The sequence below is a fragment of the Plecotus auritus genome (assembly GCF_963455305.1).
Source record: "Plecotus auritus genome assembly, chromosome: 3".
NCBI lineage: Eukaryota > Metazoa > Chordata > Mammalia > Chiroptera > Vespertilionidae > Plecotus > Plecotus auritus.
Genome location: NC_137772.1, coordinates 131,624,545 through 131,642,980, shown reverse-complemented (window position 1 = coordinate 131,642,980; position 18,436 = coordinate 131,624,545). Strand labels below are relative to the sequence as shown.

At 50.2% G+C, this 18,436-nt stretch overlaps 1 protein-coding gene across 12 annotated transcripts in view; it reads left to right on the top strand.

Moving 5' to 3' along the window:
* The window catches only part of IQSEC3 (IQ motif and Sec7 domain ArfGEF 3), a 118,227-nt gene that overhangs the window by 39,485 nt on the left and 60,306 nt on the right, over positions 1-18,436 (top strand). For all 12 annotated transcript variants that reach the window (XR_013960114.1, XR_013960115.1, XR_013960116.1 and 9 more), the window contains exon 2: positions 1,256-1,339. Coding sequence is in view for 7 of the 12 variants with exons in the window: in XM_080659895.1 (XP_080516021.1) it covers positions 1,256-1,339 (84 nt within the window). In the remaining 5 variants the exon portion in view is untranslated. The remainder of the gene's footprint in view (positions 1-1,255; positions 1,340-18,436) is intronic.

Here is an 18,436-nt window from a genome sequence, read left to right as displayed (position 1 = left end):
GTTTATCTTTTTCTGACTGGCTTTTCAGTTTCCTGTTTTGTTTTAAGCCTCCTTAACACGTAGGCTATATTCCTAAGGTTCCTTCTTTATCTTCCCTTGTTTTATTTTCTCATTTAAACATGCAGTCTCTCTGGAATTCATTTTTGTCTAAGGTAGGCTTCAACAGTATTTTCTTCCATGAGGACAGCCAGATTTAGCAGCTTCCAGTACAGACTGGGTTTGGACAAAGTGTCCTGAAGCTAAAGAAGTTTAAAAATCCCTTTCAGGTGATCTTTCAGGGCCCTTCCAAGTCTGACATTCTCTGACTCCATAATGCACAGTACAGCGACGGCTTGCTAAGAGAGAGAAGGCAATGGACAGCATCACTTATGAAAAAAAGTAATTTCAATATTAAACCCCAACTTGGCTCAAAGTGGATATTAGAATCACAGCATTTTAGAGGTGGAAGGGACCTTGGAAATTATGTAGTCTAATTGCTCTCAATTCTGCTGAATTACCTGGGAACCTATAACAAGTCCTGGTGCCCACCCCCTCCCTCCCCTGCCCCCGAGCCAGGCCAGACCAAGTGAGTCAGTCCTTGGGGGTAGGCCCAGGCAGGGGTCGATTTTAAATCTCCTGGTGATTCTAGCAGCCAGGGTTGAGAACCACTTCTCTAGTTCAACTCCCTTTTTTCACCAATGAATAAACTGAGACCCAGAAGAGGTGAACTAGGTGTCACACAGCTGGCTAGCTGGCGCTGGAGCCCAGGTCTCTGCTTCCTGGATTGCTTTTCCATCCCTGTCAAACAAATCCATCAAGCACCATACCTTGGATTTTCAGCTGGCAACATGAAGGCCTCTGTGTGAGTGCTTTGTACCTTTGCATATGATCAGCTTTAAAATGTTTACTGTATGCAATTCTGTGTATCACAGGTGGGTAGACTAGTTCTGCCTTGCCGGACCTTAGTGGGGAACAGGGTAATAAAGAACTATGATAATGATAAAAGACAGAGGAAACAAATGGCTCCTACAACTGGAGGAGCCTACTGAGGGGAAGGGGGTGCAGAAGGAGGAAGAGTTCCCTTGGCAGGAAGTCAGGGGCACTGCAAGCAGGAGGCGGTGTTTGAATTGGGCCTTGATGGCAGAGCATCCATGCTGGCGACTTTAGTGACACAGGGGCAAGGTTTCAGGGCAGAAAGGCCTTGGTGTGAGAGAGCCGTGCCGGGCCCAGCCTGTCCAGGCCGAGCTCTGACCTTCTTCCTCTGCTCTGCCCTCAGGAATGAGACCGTGCTGCACCAGTTCTGCTGCCCAGCTGCCGATGCCGAGCAGAAGCCCTCCTGCGCAGACCCGGCCTCCCAAAGGTGGGAAGTCATTGGTGGATGGTCCTTCCCTCCCCACCCCACAGTCCTTCCCCTCGGAGCAAAGCACACACCACCGCACCATTTGGCCTCTTCCTTGAGTCTTGTGCTGTTGGTTGTTTGTTTTTACTTCCTTCATCATACTTCCATTTCTCTTTGTTTCCTCTGGACCCAGGAGAGCCATTCCCAACTTTTGAGGTCATTATGCCCTCTCCTATACTGCTCCCCTCTAAATGACCTATGTAAATTACATTTTTAAACATCAAGGGAAATGAATGTGGCTGTAATTACAGAGCACAATAGTTGCTCAACCAATGAGAGTGCCCACTTTCCTCTTATATCAAATATTTCCACTTGTCTTCCTGATCTTTCTCCTTCCGTAAGGAAGACAAGATGACTGACTTTCATTTCAGGGATTTTTCAACCTTTGATGAGTTATCTGACAACTTGGGAAGGAAGGGGAGTAGTGAAAAGTCACGATTTGGTATCACTTGTCCCAAGCTTTCTCCTTCATCTTGTTTTGGGTTATTCATACGCCCTCTTTCTTCCTGTCTCCTTCCCTTGTGTTCTCTCTCCATCATGCTTTCATCTTTCTCCTCCCACATCCATCTATCTGGCTGCCCTGCTGCTCCTCCATTCCCCTCCTCCCCGCCCACATCAGTTTCCACTCCCTTTCATCTTGGTGTGTGTGCTGTCAGTCTCTGTCCCTTATTCCACCTCATTTTCTTCTCTTTCCCACCAATTTTTCTGTCTCACAGTTCTGCACATTTCTCTTGTTCTTTACTTCACTCAGTCATGATCCTTCGATTTGGGACAAAAATTTGCCCCATGTACAGTTTCCTGTTGTCAGAATGAATTTGGGCAAGTGACATAACTCCCCTGGGCCTCAGTTTCTGCATCAGTATAATGAAGGGGTTGGTCTGTCTAGAAAATGACATTTACATGTAACCTCACTGAGCTTCTCACCTGCTTAGGAGAACAAGACCAGGCAGGTTTTATAAGCCCTGTCTTACCTGAGAGGCGAGTGAGCTCAGAGCACTCAGACAGTCACACAGCCAGTAAGTACGGACGCTCAGATGCACACTTACGGCGTTTGACTCCCTGCCCGCCACTTCCAGGTTTAAGATTTAACAATCCCATCATCGTTCCCTTTCTTCCTTGAAAAATAACTAGATAATAATCAGAGATGATGGCTATCGAGCTTAAGGACAGAAAACACCCCCCGGAAGGCGTTACTACTCATTTCCCTTAAAGAAGTCAGAGGGGGCTGGGCATGAGGCAGGACTCTGAGGAGGGAACTATGGCAGTGGCGCCACAGTAACACCTCCAGACCCTTCAGTCCAGGGCTTCGGGAGGCATGGTGTTCCCTGCAGCCAACCACGTTAGAGGACGGAAGGCAAAGGGAAGGACCAGGCTCTGTGCCATGCCTGGGTGGTTCTGTGCCAGAACACGAGGACAAGTAAGGCCACTTGGATTCCCGGGGAGCTCCCCATCTAGCGGGACATTGCAATGCCTCCAAGTGGGAAATGGCTCACCTAGAAACCGGAAGGAAGAAGAGAAATGGGAGAATGAGGAAGTGGAGAGAAAGGAGAGAGGACAGAGAGTGGAGTGGTGTGAGGGTGGTCTAGGAGGAAAGAGATAGGGGGCCCTGGCTCCTTCCATGAGCTGTCACTGTTCAGACATGTGGCTGAGTCTTCTTCTTAAAAATGTCCTCCCTGGAAGCGAAGGAGAAGCAAGGAAAGCTGTGTAGTCTGCCTCCCACCCCATCAGTCCAACTCACTTCAGTGGACAGGTAATTGTTGCTCCCTGAGCACCAGGCATTGGTGAGGATGGGTAACTTCATACCCTCACAAAGTTGGTGCCAGGGGCCCCAGCAACAGAAATCTTCCCTTGAGTTTTCCTTGGTCCGTCCTCTCTCTCACACTCACTCCTCTCACTCTCCCACATGCTAACACTCTTCTGCTGGACCCACCCTGCAGTCTGGCTCCTGGTAGGAAGGGGTGGGAGAGAGGCCGGTGTATGTGGAGGCAGGGAAGGGTGCTGCCCCTCATGGGACCTGGGCTCCAAGGGAATAGAGTTATTTTCCAAGATTCAGGGTGGGATTGTAGGAAACCTATTATCTCGGGCACCCTTTGAAGGGCAGGCCCCAAGGTTGGGGGCGGAGGTGCTCTAGGGAGGGAGGGAGGTGGGGTGGAAGGTTTTCTTGACCTTGGTTCAGGGAGGGGCCTGTAAGTGCTGCCTATGGCAGCCCTCCCCTCGGGGTGGGGCAGGGAGGCTTGCACCCAAGTTGGTCCAGCTGTTGTCTGTCTCTGTTCCCAGGTATTCCAAGTTGTCCTGTCTGTCTGGTTTGTAGTTTCCTAGAATGTGTTTCTGTCTGTCTGTCTGTCTGTCTGTCTCTCTGATGACAGTTTCTCGGCTTCTCTGGAAGAAGGCTACCTCAATGTTTTTGGACAGTGTGTCAGTGGATCTGTCTATGCTTGGATTCTTGGGGGAATTCCATTCTGAGATAAATTTTCTCCCATCAGATTCCCAACATCCCTGCTCCCAGCCCTATCCATGACTCCTTCACAGCCCTGAATCCCTCTCCTTTAGCCAGGTGTCCCGCCTCCAGTGTAGCTCAAGCCCCGGTGAGTTTCTCTACAAGAAAGTAGAGGTCAGAGAGCAGGCTGAGGGCCAGCTCAGGGTGGGCGGGTCACAGAGCCCTCCAAAACAAGCCAGGCTCCTCCCCACTGGTCAGTCTGGTTTCCTACCATCTCAGCCAGCCTCAAGCTCTTCCGAGCATTTCTGGGAATTAGCCAGTTGATCTCTATAGGAGACACCAATATAAGGAATCCAAACCAATCATCAGATCTAGGGTCATTGGGGCCTTTCTTGTGTGACCTCAGAGCTGGTCACAGAGACCGCCTCACCTTCTTCCTCTGTACCCTGACACCAATGGTGACCAAGGCCAGCACAAGTGTTGGTGGGGGCGGGGGAGGCTGTCTCCTCCCTGCCCCCACCCCAAGCTGTGGGACTGAGCAAGAATCCCTTTCCATGAGCCACTGGGCTCAAGCCCTGGGGGCTGCAATGGCAGCTGATCTGTGTAAGTCTATCACCCACAGCTGATCCTCAGTAGAGAGGAGCTGCTGCAGCCGCCTGAGGCAAACCCTCAGCCCAGGGGAGAGCCCCAGGGCCCCAGATAGACCCTCACTTCCTTCCAAAGAGGGAGAAGCTTCAACCTGTTAGAGTGTGCTAGCACAGCCTCCCCAGCCACCTGCAGAGCAGCCTTTGAGGGATGGGCTCAGGAGAAATCTCTCTGGGGACCTGGAGCCTGCCAGGAGGTGATGCTCCCAGAAGTGGGAAGAGCAAGTCCAGGAGCTGCTGTCTCACAGAGGGGAGGCTGAGTGGTAGGCATTGTGTCCTGGGTATAATGGAACAGTTATGGGGCTGGCACAGAGTTATCATGGGCTCCATTGTGCTTAGGCTCACACATCCCTAGGCAACAGCCTATGCTTACCAGGGTAATAGACCCTCAGGTGAGAACTGGGCCCAGAGCCAGCCAGGGGGCAGCAGGCCGTGCCAGCCTCTTTCATCCCCCTTCCCAGCTCCTTCCCGCTGCTAGCTGACGGCAGAGCTTTATTCTGGGGAATTGAATAGACAAGTAATTGCTGCCCTACTTTCTATGGGAGGGGGGGGACCCTCCCTCTCAGGCTCTCGGTGACATTTGGAACAATGACCCTGGCGCTGGCCAGCTACCTCCTGGCATCTAGCCCATTTGTCTTCGTGGGTGGCAACGAGGCAAGAGGAGGAAAACTGGCTTCTATGAGGGCAATTTTGGGAGGCTGGAGGGGTGGAGGTCAGAGAGAGGAGGTGCTAGGGAGGAAACAGAACAACCCCCAGTCCTGGGGAGCAGGAGGGGGCGGGATAGGAGTGTGGATGGCAGCATTCTGGGCCCCAACAAATGAACTGATTCACCCCCAATATTTGGTCCTTCCTTCTCAACCACCCTGTCCTGCTCCAGGATGGAAGAGAGACTCATATTTATTCAACACAATATTTATTGGACATGCCAGGGTTGTTGCACTGAGCACTCTCAATATTTTATCTCACCGAATTCTGTGAGATACTGCTACTCCCATTGACAGATAAGGAATCTGGGAAGGAGAGAAGTTCGGTATGTTGATAGAGGGACCACTGCAGATCAGTTTGGAGCTGGAAGGTGAGCCCAGGTCTAACTCCAAAACGTAACCTCTTTCCACGGAGCTGCTGCTAGGAGTTTTTTATTTAATAGCGTAGGAGAAGTTCTTTGAGACATTTCATTTAATACTAAATAACACTTATTTTCTCTGATTACAAGTTACACTTGCTAGTTGTTGGAAATGTGGAAAATACAGGAACATAAAGAAAATAAAAATTGAATCCAGTCAGATAGAATTAACCACTGTCAATATATTAGTGCGCAGGCTTCTGGGGTTTTATTTTTCTATGTACTGGGTTTTTCAGTGCCCCATTAAAAAATAAGGATATTGTGGCCTGCATTTCCCACTGACTGCATACATTCATTGAGAAAGCCGCCTGCCCTAACCAGAACCTCCTGGTGCCTCCACCCCTCTTGTCTGTCACCTGCTAACCAGCCCGAAGAGTGTGTGCAGCAGAGGCTGAGGCCCCTGAGGAAGGGACACCCTTCCAAGGATGGCTGTCAGGGAGAGCCCTGTGTTAGCTGGTGCTGTCCTGTGCATCCGGGGACTTTCCTCTCTCCCCAGCCTGCCTTAGGCATGATCAATAGATCCGCCATGTTTACTCAGCCATTATGGAGCAATTAAATTCTCAATCAATACAGTTTAGTCTTCAAACCGCTGGGCTTGGGAGCGTTGGTGTCAGTGCCTACTCTATTTGTCACATCCGAGGCTCAGAGGCTGCTGGGAAACCTGCCCACCCACCAGTAGGAGGGTGTGGGTTGTTCTGGGGCTGCAGAACTGTGTGCTCCCAGTCCCTAGAGGCACAGAGAAGCCTCAGCTTCCCTCCCAAGCCCTGGGGTGGGGGTTTGGTGGGGGCAGGCCATTGGTTAGTTCCCAGAAGCCTTTGCAAGCGTTGGGCTCATGGGACCTGACCTAGGGCTGTAAACATTCCCATGCCGTGCCCTGGAGTGGAGCGTCCTGCCTGCTTGGCCCACGTGGGACTCTGGAGACTGAGGACTGTGTCTGGTGTGGGACACAGCGGGGGGAGGGGAGGGGCTGCTCCTTCTTATTTGGGCTTTTTGAGCAAATTTGCTTGCCAGTCTTCTGAGGACCTCATGTAGTTAAGCAGAGTCCACCTTGGCTGGACTCCTCACCTGAGAGTGACCACACAAGATGGCAGAATTTGATCCGAGAGCTGGTGAAATCTGTCCACCAGGGAACTGTGTGGCCTATCACTTCACCTCCCCATGCTTTTGGCTCCACCTGTGTCTTCCCTACCAGACTAGTAGGCACAAAAACAAAAGATAGCAAAATACTGTGATACCTTGCAGTGGGTACCCACACTACTTCCCGAAAGTGTTAGGAAAGCTTTGTCTTGTCATGATGTTTGGCCTTTTGTTCAGAGGACTTTCCTCAGCTGGGATGTGAAACTCGTGTTTGGAGTCAAGTACTTGTCCAGCCAATTTTCTTGCGTGTTTTCCCACCCAGGCCTCGCGCATCCTCTACAACCGGTCTCTTCATGAGGCCCAGGCTGTCACCAGAGGGTACTTAGAAAACTGTGGGGCTGAGCAGAGGGCTACACCGTGTGAGCGAGGCTAGGTCGGGGCCCACCTTCAAAGAGCTGCTAGTTAGGACAGACAGCTTCCTGTCCGCGGCATTTAGAAATGATCGGAGAATTCCTCCCACTATTTGTATTTTGTGTCCCTCACCCGTGAGAGAGGGAAGGAGAATACAAGCTGTCATTTATTGAGCACTTGCTTCGGTGCTACACAAGTATTATGTCATTCTCACTAAAAGCTCATAAAATGTTATTATTATTCCCATGTTAGAAACAAAGAAACTGAGGATCAGAGATAATGAATGATTTATCCAAGGTCCATACGTCTGGTAAACGGCAGAATGAAGATCTGAGCCAAGCATCTGTTGCAGCTTCTACGCTGGAGTCTGATAACCAAAAGGAGGTGTTTAAAAAAGACAAAGGGAGGTGTTTTTAGGCACAGGAAGTGCAAGTGTGGCTGGGACGTGAACAGCTGGCTCCCTCTTCCCAGCCAGAGGAAGCAGGCTGCTCAGGGCCAGCTCCTCGAGAGAACTTGGCTTGTAGGTCAAGGGTTGAGAAGGCCAGGCCTTTCTTTCCTGCCCGTCCACCCTGTGCATGAGGTTGTTTTCAGACTCCAGGCAAATTAGGTAAACACGTCAGCGCAATCAAACTGAGGAGAGAGATGACCCAGATGACATTTGTAGGGATAAAAAAAGCTCTAGACTTTATTATTTAAAGAAACAAACATAACTAAAGATAAAACTTTCAGAACAACAAAATGAAATATACCACAAGGAATGTCAGGCTATCTTTGTTCAGTCAGCCTTCATTAATGTAGAGTTTTGAACCATTTTCTGAGAAACAAATTCTTGTTTTATTAACCGGAAACTTCCTGTTTGAGTTTTTGGCTATATATATTTCTTTTATTCCCAGAGAGTCACCTCTCTTTGCAGGCCTAGAGATTTTTCAGCATCTCCTGTGCTTTTCTTGTCTTGCTTTTCTCCTCCGAAAGGGCATCTTTACTTATTCATTTATCTTTTAACCAATACTATGACCATGAACATAATTTATAATTCCAATAAGTGTTTCTGATGTATGACAAAAGAGGTTTTAAATTTGTTTTATAAAATCAAAAAAGAGGAAATAATCTTGCTCTATAGCAAGAGTGATTTAATCACACCAGGCATCCTTAAAGACATTACTGCCTCTGAGGGGCCTTGGAACGGCTTAAGAAGGGAGATTTTCAGAGATTTCTTTTGTGACAATTAAAAAGCAAAACGGGGAAGACAGCTGTGTCTGAGGGAAGACTGGCATGTGTTGTTGTCTGTGGCAAGGACAGGTGCCAGCAGGAGCAAAGAGAAGCGTCTGTTCATTTAGAACCTCAGGATGTCATGGCTGGAAGCGAGCCAAGGCGTGCAGCGGCCCTCTATTGAACAGAGGAGCCCAGGGACCCGAGAAAGGTGCCTTGCCCAAGGTCTCACAGCCGGTCAAGTGCAGAACAAGGTAGAAGTCCTGATGAAGCTGGGGCTTTGCACCACCTCACTTAGACCAGGAACTCCCCTTCCCTGTGCCTCCATGTCCTCAGCTATGACATGATGGGGGAAGGGGGGCTGTCTAACCCCCTAGGCCCCTCTGGCAGCGATTCTATAAGAAGGCACTGTGCCCAGGCCAAGGATGAGACATACACATAGGGAGACCAGGAACATCCACAAGCAAAACAAAGGGCAAGTGGTATGACACAGACAGTAGACCCAAGAGGCAGATGGGAAAGGCAGTGTGCTGACTAGTACGAGCACACGGGGGGAAGCCTGGGCTAGGCCAGGGCATGGGCTTTTCCTTTCTCTGTCTTACTTATTGTTAAAACATAGAAAGAAATTTTAAAAAGGAGAACAAACTCACCTCACTCATAACCTGCAGCCCTTGCACAAGCACCTCCTATCATTTTCCCTGTTCTCCACACATTTGAGTGCTGCAGTCTAGTCGATGTGCCCCCAGAATGCCACAGGGAGAGCTCCCCACCCCCACCCCCCCACACCCCCCGGTGCTGGCAGGCTTCAGCATTGGTCCTAGACCGAGGTGCACTCTGTTCACTCTCAGGACAGAAACGAAGGAGGCTGAAGTGCACCGTCAGCATGACCTTAACACTCCAAGGACAGAGGACTGAGCACCAGAAGACTTTCACAGATTCCCTTCTAGGTTGGAAAGGAAGAGAGAGGTGAGGAGGTGGTAAAGGAGTGCCCTGGGCTATGAGACCAATTCAGAACGACTTCAAGGAAGCGCTAGAATGTGGAGCAGCTGAGAACATAAGACAGAGCAATTCAAATCCCAGTTCCAGTCCTGGCTTGGCCACTTATTAACTCTGTGACCTTGGTTAAATTACTAAGTGTTCTCACCCTCAATTTACTTATCTGTAAAATGGGGATCATAATACCACTTACCTCTTAGGGTAGTTGGGAGAGTTAAATGAGATGATGCATGGCAAGGTATCTGGTATATAGTCAGTATGCAATAAATGCTAGCTATTTTAAAACTGGATTTTCAAGAGCAAAGACGAGGAAGTCAGTTAAGATTTAGGAGTCCCAGGAGAAGGGGTCTAGAAACTCAATTTAGAGAGAATGGCTTGAGTACTTCAGGTGTGAGAACCTAGTGGCAGAGCCCCTGGTATGGCAAGCAGCAAGGGATACACTCCTTGCAGGTTGTTTGGGGTCATTGAGCCATGCCCTTCACGGAGAGGGTTCATCTCTTCTTTGGATGGCGGACAATGGGCATGGAGGAGGAGGAAGAAGCAGTCTTTCAGATGTTTCTATTCAAACCCAGCCCAGGAAAGATAGCGTGTTGGCTGGAAAAAGCCCAATATCAGAGAGAGAAAGGGGCTCTCAGAACTGAAGGACTAATTGGGGGAAGAGGCCAGAGAAGCTAATGGCCCAGATTAATGCCAATCAAGCAGGGCCACAGCGGGAAAAGAGCTTTTCTAGCCATCAGGGCAGGAGAGGAAATGATTTCTCCCTGCACCAGGCCGTCACAGTGCAGGCTGGGATGAGATTAAGAGCAGAGGCACTTTTATCAGGAAAATCTTCTTGCCAGTTTGACTGTCTGTTCTCCTAAGAGAAGGAGACCATTTAACCCCTCAGGGAAAGGTTTATGGCCCGGCACTGACTCCTGCCCTGCCTGTGGAGGGCTCCCCAGACTGGGATTTGTGAGGCTTCTTCCCAAAGCCAGTGTGTCCTGCAGTGTCCCTTCCTACTAAACACGTCGGAAACCCACAGACATGTGGGAAATAGCAGGGCCATTCTCATACTGGAAGCTGTGAGTAGTTTCTACTGCAGCAAGGAAGATTGAAGCTAGAGGGGTGGGCAAACTTTTTGACTCGAGGGCCACAATGGGTTTTTAAACTGGACCGGAGGGCCGGAACAAAAGCATGGATGGAGTGTTTGTGTGAACTAATATAAATTCAAAGTAAAGGAGCGGAGGGGAGAGCAAGAGAACCCTCCGCTCTTTCGGCTCTGTGGGCCGGATAGAACAGCCGAACGGGCCGGATCCGGCCCGCAGGCCGTAGTTTGCCCACGGCTGTTAGGAAGGACCTCCAGTAGGAAAGGTGAAGATAAGGAAGGTGGCTGTAGGGAAACAGGTAGGAATCTTGCTGCATAGTAACTTAATGAATGTCCAGAGCAATATCCTACGCTACAGGTAATTCTGCCATTTCTATCTCTTGTGTCCTGTTTTGGCAAGCACACACCTGACCGCCATAAGCACCTGTGGGCCATCAGAGACCCTTTCCCCTGGCATATAGTGAAACTGAGCCTGTGAGGAGCTGGAAGGATATCCTTCCCTGGAAATGGCTCCTGACCAAAGAAGCATCTACTCTGGGGTGAGGTAGGACTGATCTGGGTTGCACCAGGAGGAGGGTGAAATAAAGGGACTTCAGGTCTCATGCCCTGCGTCTGGGTTGGGCTGTGTGCACACATGGTTTGTGTAGGTCACCATCACAGGGCTCTACGACAGATCCAAGAAGGACAAGACCAGGACTTGGTTCTCCAGGGAGCAATTGCTCATGAGCCAGAAGGTGGGGAAGCACAACCGGCCCAGATTAGAGTAGGAAACCTACCTTTACTGAGCATCAACTTGGTGCCAGAGGCTTAATGGACAGTTATTTTGTTAACTCTCCCAGCAAAATCATGTGGCAAGCATCTTAACTTCACACATGAGAAAATAGGCTCAGAGAAGTTAAGGAATTAGCCTAATGCCATACCGATAGAGAGTGGCCTGATTTTAACCACAGTGGGTCTGTTTGGTTCTCAATCTCATCTCGTTACACTCTGCTGCCTCCCAGCCCTTACTGCCTTCTGGTGAGCTCCTCTTGGCATCATCTCTAGCTCAGAGCTTCAGTAATTACACCATAGACAAAAGTCCAGTACTTCTCCATTTAAAGAATTCTAGCACAAAACACCAAGAACATAAAAAATGATAGTTCAAGTTAAAGGACTGTTTTTTATTCTGAAATTACATCCTTCCTACTTTTCATATTCTTTTATAATATTACTAGAGGCCCGGTGCACGGATTCATGCACCAGTGGGGTCCCTCGGCCTGGCCTGCGGGGATCGGGCTAAAATCGACTCCCTGACATCCCCCCAGGGGTCCCGGATTGCAAGAGGGCACAGGCCAGGCTGAGGGACCCCACCAGTGCATGATCAATCGGGGCCGGAGAGGGACTGCAGGAAGGCTCCAGGGCGTATGCGGCCTGTCTTGCCCAGTCCTGATCACCTGACCCCAGCAGCAAGCTAACCTACCAGTTAGAGCATCTGCCCCCTGGTGGTCAGTGCGTGTCATAGCGACTGGTCAAACAGTCCAACGGTTGGAGGGATGATTAGCATATTAGGCTTTTATATATATAAACTAGTGGCCCGGTGCACAAAATTCATGCACATTAAAAGGGAATTAATTAGAGGAAATATTTTAATATTGCTATTTGCCCTTTCTCTATAATAGAAATGTCAGAGATGAAAGAAAATAAGTAAAATTTATATGAAAATCTTCCTCCTGTCAGAGTCTGGAGCGCGCCATGGGACCCAGAGTCAAGTCCCCGCCCACCCGCATGCACCTCGAAATCACGTGAGACCCAGCCCTGGTTGGCCCCACCCCCATTGGGTGAGATCCAGATCTGGCCGGCCCCACCCCCGTCAAGCCCTGCTGGGCGGGGGACACAGCCTCAGGTCCCCTGGCCAGGCGCCGGGCAGGGGGCGCAGCCTCAGGTTCCCTATCAAGCCCTGCCAGGTGGGGGGGTGCAGCCTCAGGTCCCCTGGCGCACCCTCAGGTCCCCCAGCCCGGCACTGGGGCAAGGGGTGTAACCTCAGGTCCCCTGGCCCGGGGCGAAGGGAGTGGCCTGAGGTCCCCGGCCTGGTGCTGGGGCAGGGGGCGTGGCCTGAGGTCCCCCGGCCTGGCGCCAGGGCTGGAAGTGCAGCCTGAGGTCCCCCAGCCTGGCAGTGGGGCAGGGGGCACGGCCTGAGGTCCCCAGGCCTGGGCTGGGGTGCGGTCATGCCTTTAGGTCCCCCATCAAGCCCCACCAGGAGCGGGGCACGGCCTGAGGTACCCCATCAAGCCCCGCTGGGCGGGGGGTGCAGCCTTAGGTCCCCTGCCCCAGCCCAGTGCCACACAGCCTCAGGTCCCTGCTGATTGCTCATTACAGGAACCCCGCCTTCACTGTGGGCGCAGCCATCTTGTGTTATAGAAACCCCGCCTCCACTGTGGGTGCAGCCACCCTGTGATGGTGTGGGGGTTAATTTGCATATTACCTCTTTATTATATAGGATAGGAAAATTAAAGAGCACTTTTAACAGTTTTTCTTATTTAGCAAAATAGCATGTTGGAAATCCTAAAAAGGAAAAAGATAGTTACTACTTATATAAGGCTTACTGAGTGCGTGACATATATCACTCCCTAATTCTTTCATAGAAAGGAAAGTGAGGCACAAGGAGGTTAAGCAATGTGCCCAAGGCCACACAGTAGGTGAAAGGCAGAGCCAGAATTCAGACCCAGGCAGCCCGGCCCCGAGCCCACACTTGGAGCTTGCCACAGTGCTGCCCCTGATCATGAGTTGGCCAACACTGCCCGCAGCCTCATGTGCTCCCTCCTTGCAGCGACTCCTGAGGCTCTCACACCCTGGACCCGGCTCCCAGATGCTAAACAGCTGATGTCTCTCTTCAGCACACCTCTGCCAGCCTCACCCACGTGGCTCCCGACAGTCACCATGGTCCATTTGAAGATCATTACACACCCAGGCCACACAGGGACAGCAGGGGGTGGGTCCTTAAGGGACAAGTCCATTTTCTTTCCTGAAAGTCTTCCTTGCTGAAGTAATGGGCACACCCAGCTGCGGTCAGACCAGGGCCATCTCTGCAGTCCTGCCACCACACAGGAGGGGCTTCCTGACCCCTTAGGGGCTGCCAGACCTGGAGTGTTCCTGAGCCTCCCACCCAGCATACTGTGCACACGTGTGCTCCTGCCAAGCAGCCACCATGCTTACACAGAGACGGAAGGGACTCTGCCCCGAAGGGAAGGCTGGGAAATGATGAACATGGATGATGTACAGGGATTCCTCTGAGGAGGGAGGAGGAATACACGGGTATTAAGGCTTCCGATGGGCGATTTCTCGAGCTGGGTGCAGGTGTATATTTTCCTTTATACCTCATGTATGTTATTCATATTTGCACTATAGACTAGTTCATAATAAAAAGAAAAATGTAATGAAGACCAGAGTTCACTGGGCTGTAAATATTAGGTGCTGCCTGTACCAGTTGTTGCTGACTTAGGTAGTGTGTTCCGGGAGAGTTTGAAGGGGAGCCGTTCTGGAGCTACATCTCAAGGTTGGTGAGATGAGAACGTTGGGAGGAGGAAATATCCTATCTTAGGGGTAATAACACAGCACACATAAAAGTGCGCCAGGTGTACTCGGGTGTACACTGAGCCTGTGTGCCTGGGTGAGAGAAGCACGCATTTGTGAAACTGTGTATTGTGTGTGTGTGTGTGGAGGGGGCAGGGAGCAGGGAGGATGTCCTTAGAGCTTGATTTTGCTACCAGATCCATGCCTATTTGTGAGAAAATAAAATAGTCAAAAATATTAGGATTCTGGGGGCAATAAGATGGCATTAGTCAGTGTGGTCAGCTGGGGAGCCTGTGAGGGAGCTTTCCTGAGGAAGCTTCTAGATAAGGCCTCTCTGGGGCGTGCCAGGGGCTAATGTTCCACTATGGGGTAAGCTAAGCAGGGGTGCTCCCACATTGGACATCTGGGCACAGGCTGCCCACCTGGAGTGAGCCCCTTGGTATTGTGGGCCTGGGTGTGGGGCAGGCACAAGCTCAGAGAAGTGCCAAGATCCCTTTGACAGAAAGCCCTACAGACAAACTAGATTGGCCAGCGCCTTTTGGAGCAGCCGTGAGAACAAAGGCGGGAGTCTCCAAGGAGCCGACAGGAGAGAGAATAACTTACTCTCTCAGGGCCCTTGGGAGGTGGGAGGGAGGCTCTTCTGTCAAAACGGATGAAGTCAGGGCAGCGTCTGCAAGTGGATGAGCCCAGAAAGCCACAGCTGCCCTCCTTCAGGGGTTTCTATTCTGAGACCTGGCTTTCAGCTCAAATAATGGAGGTCACGGAGCCAGGGCCGGAGGAGGAGCTGGCGTGGATTAAATGACGTGGGGAGGCAGGGGGAGGCCGGTGCTGTGTCCTTGGGTGTGGAGGGCTGACTGGTGGGCGTAACAGGGATGGTGCGTGTGGGCCCTGGACCAGCGCAGAAGAAGGGGAGAGGGAGGAGGCTGGCCCTCCTTCCTTCCAGATGTCACAGCAACTTGCTCAAACTGCCCATTTCATGATGAGGAAAGAGGTCCAGAGAGAAGACGATACCTAAGGTTATGTGAACGCTCTCTCCACCACCTCAAGCAGCATTTCCAGCCTGTGCTTTGAAGCAGCACAGAGTGAATTTGTTTTTAACACTGGCCCTCGGTTCACCTCAACCCTCCCCAGTACCACCTGAACCTCAAAGGGTACCTGGCTTCCCTTGTTCCCTTATTCTGACCACCTAAGACAGGGGTGGGCAAACTTTTTGACTCGAGGGCCACAATGGGTTCTTAAACTGGACCAGAGGGCCGGAACAAAAGCATGGATGGAGTGTTTGTGTGAACTAATATAAATTCAAAGTAAACATCATTACATAAAAGGGTACGGTCTTTTTTTTTAATTTCAATAGTTTTATTCATTTCAAACATTTTAACAAGAAGAATGTAAACACTAATTATTATAATTTGAAACTTCAAAAAATGGAGGAATCATAGCACAATAACATACCTTATATTGAAGATGGCAAAGGCAAAATAAAATTGCCTAACAAAGGAAAGGTACAAAAGCCTTTCAAATTAAACTTAAATATAATAAAATAATTTAAAACTAAAACACATAGAAAAGAACAAAATGTGTAAACAGTAAATTAAACGTTTTCTTTAGTGCAACTTCCAAATTATGCCTGGGACGTAGATGTAGATGGCAATGTAGACTGGGTTGAAAGGTTTTTGGTCTTTAAAACATCACCTTCAGTGGGAACAGTGTTGTTGGTCTCCTTTTTAGCTAATGCTCTAATACTGTGCTCTCCAGGGGCATGTCTCCCTACATCACCACGATAAGGTGTCTACGCATTCCCAGGGTGATGTCGGGGGACGCGTCCGTGGGCATTACAAGGAGCCTCTGGAAGATTGAGAGGTGGTTCCTTCTACTGAATGGGCGGATATAAATCTGCCCACTCAGAAGAAGGAGCTGCGGCTGTGTTTCCCAACGTTGCCATGTTAACACTGCTGCTGGTGAAGGAGCGGAGGGGAGAGCAAGAGAACCCTCCGCTCTTTCGGCTCCGCGGGCCGGATAGAACAGCCGAACGGGCCCGCGGGCCGTAGTTTGCCCACGGCTGACCTAAGATCACTTTATTGATTCGGACAAGGGAGAGAAAGATGTGTTTTAGTAAAGGCTGAAAAATCTCGAGATGTGAGGCATGTTACTAGCTTTTTGTCTGGAAAATGCCTCGTTTCTTCATCCCGGGAGAGCTTTAAGAAGAGCTGGCCGAGTCTGGGATAATCTAGTGCGGGGGAATCTTCCAGCCTGAGGAGGCCTGTGGCCTTCAAAACACCATAGCAAGTCTCTAGTAATTACTGTTCTAGCCACTGCACCCATGGGAAAGCAGCCCCTCCCCCCACACCCACAACCTGCCCACCACCATCAGTACCAACCAGCCTCAGAGCTGGGCCTATAGTCCTCCTCATTCTTTTCTCCACCTTTGTGCCAAGGGCCACCACCACCCAAGCCAGCCTCTGGTATGGAAGCCTGAGGCTGGGCGCCCCCGCCCCTGACATCTTCTCTCCAAGCAAAGCCCAGACCCTTGCCTTGCCCTTACACAGCGCTTCAGTTCTGGCCCCTCCAGCTCCTCGCAGGGACTCAGCTTCTTGGCAGATGCCGGGGTCCTAACAGGTGCCCTCCTCCTTCCTCATTCCTCTTATGGAAAGGCTACATTTCCCCTGGTGGCCACATGCCAATCTAGGAAGTCATTTCCCTTCATCACTCTTTTGGAAGAGAGATATTTACATCCCCATGTTGCAAATGAGAAAACTGCAGAGCAGAAAGTAAGGTGTCTTGCACAAGGTCACCCTGTTAGTAAGTTGCTGAGCCAGGGGCCTTATGCTACTCAAGCTTTCTTACTTATGAACGAGGATTCCCTCAGGGTTGAGGACAACAGTGACCTGTGTCTGGAAGCTCTGTGGTGTGTGGTACAAACATTTTCTTTGTATGGGCAGAGCTGCCTGCAGCCCTTGGCACTGTCCTCAGCATATAGATGATAATCCATGATCATCTCTTCAGAATAGTGTTTTTAGCCTGGGTCCACGGAGTCTGTAAGGCCTCTGATCGTGGGGATAAAATTTGGCATGTATGAAATAATGTGTATTTTTCTGGGAAGAGAGCCCAGAGTTCTTATCAAAGGTATGTGAACCCAGAAATGTTCACAGATCTGAGGGTAGAGAGACCAGGATAATCCTGCTGTTGAGGAAAAGGAAGGAAATGAAAAGCTGGGTATCCATCACTGACTGGGTTCTTCAGGAAGCCGACTCTGAGCTCAGGGTGCCGAATGATTGCTAGGGGATGCACTTGGGATCAACACCCATGGAAGGGCGGGGAGGAACACAGCGTGGGGCAAAGGGAGAACGCAAATGCAACAGAGGTGCAACAGAAGACATGGCCAATCCTCCGCGAGCTCTGGAATAAGAACAGCCTATCAACTTACTCCATGTTGATGGCTGAGCCTTTATAGCACCACCTCAATTAGTCATTAACAGCAGACAGCCCTGGGAAGGGCGTGACTTTGGGCCAAGGAGCTCTTTGCAGCTGAGACAGCCCTGAAGTAGTGGAAGGGGCTGACTACTGAAGGCAGGCTCCAGCAGCACTCCCAAAGCCGAACAGGAAGTCACTTTTTATTCTGTTCTTTATTTTTTTTTAAATATATTTTATTGATATTTTACAGAGAGGAAGGGAGAGGGATAGAGAGCTAGAAACATCGATGAGAGAGAAACATCGATCAGCTGCCTCCTGCACACCTCCCACTGGGGATATGCCCGCAACCAAGGTATATGCCCTTGACCGGAATCGAACCCGGGGCCCTTCAGTCTGCAGGCCGACGCTCTATCCACTGAGCCAAACCGGTTTCGGCATTATTCTGTTCTTTAGATTTCGTTCTTTTTTTGTGCCTGAGTAAGGAAGTCATTCTTTGAAACTTGCATCACCAAACCCAACCCAGTAGCTCTGCCCTTGGGAAAGTAGTACAGATTAAATGATAGTCATCCACCCACATGTCCATCCATCCTTTCACTTAACATTTATTAAGCATGCTTTTTGAGCCAGCCCACTGTGATAAGCACCTGTGAGAACAAAGATGTGTATGGCACAGTCTAGTGGAGGAGAAAGACAGACACTTCATTGAAAAATTAGAGTGCGAAATGGTTGTTGCTGGAATAGAGGCAAGTGCCTAGAATTATTAGAGCATGTTGGAGAGTGGATGGATTCTTTCTGGGGGCAATGAATGAGTCAAAGTCAAAGAAGGGAGTAGGTAGAAAGGTAAGGGCATGTAGAGGAGAAGGCATTTCAGGCAGAAGGAAGTCATGTGAGGGGCATGGTGGTCTGAGAGGGCTTGGCAGATTTGGGGAGAGTTTCATTGTGGACAGAATGGTTAGTCACTCAGTGGAGATAAGGCTGGAAAGGGAGGTTGTGGAAAGATCATGAATGCTCCTGAGTGCCGCACGGGTGGACTTCATCCCAGCAGTACTGCATTGGAAAGTCTCAGATGGGTTTTGAACAGAGAATTGAGATCAAAGCATCTGCATTTTAGGAAGTC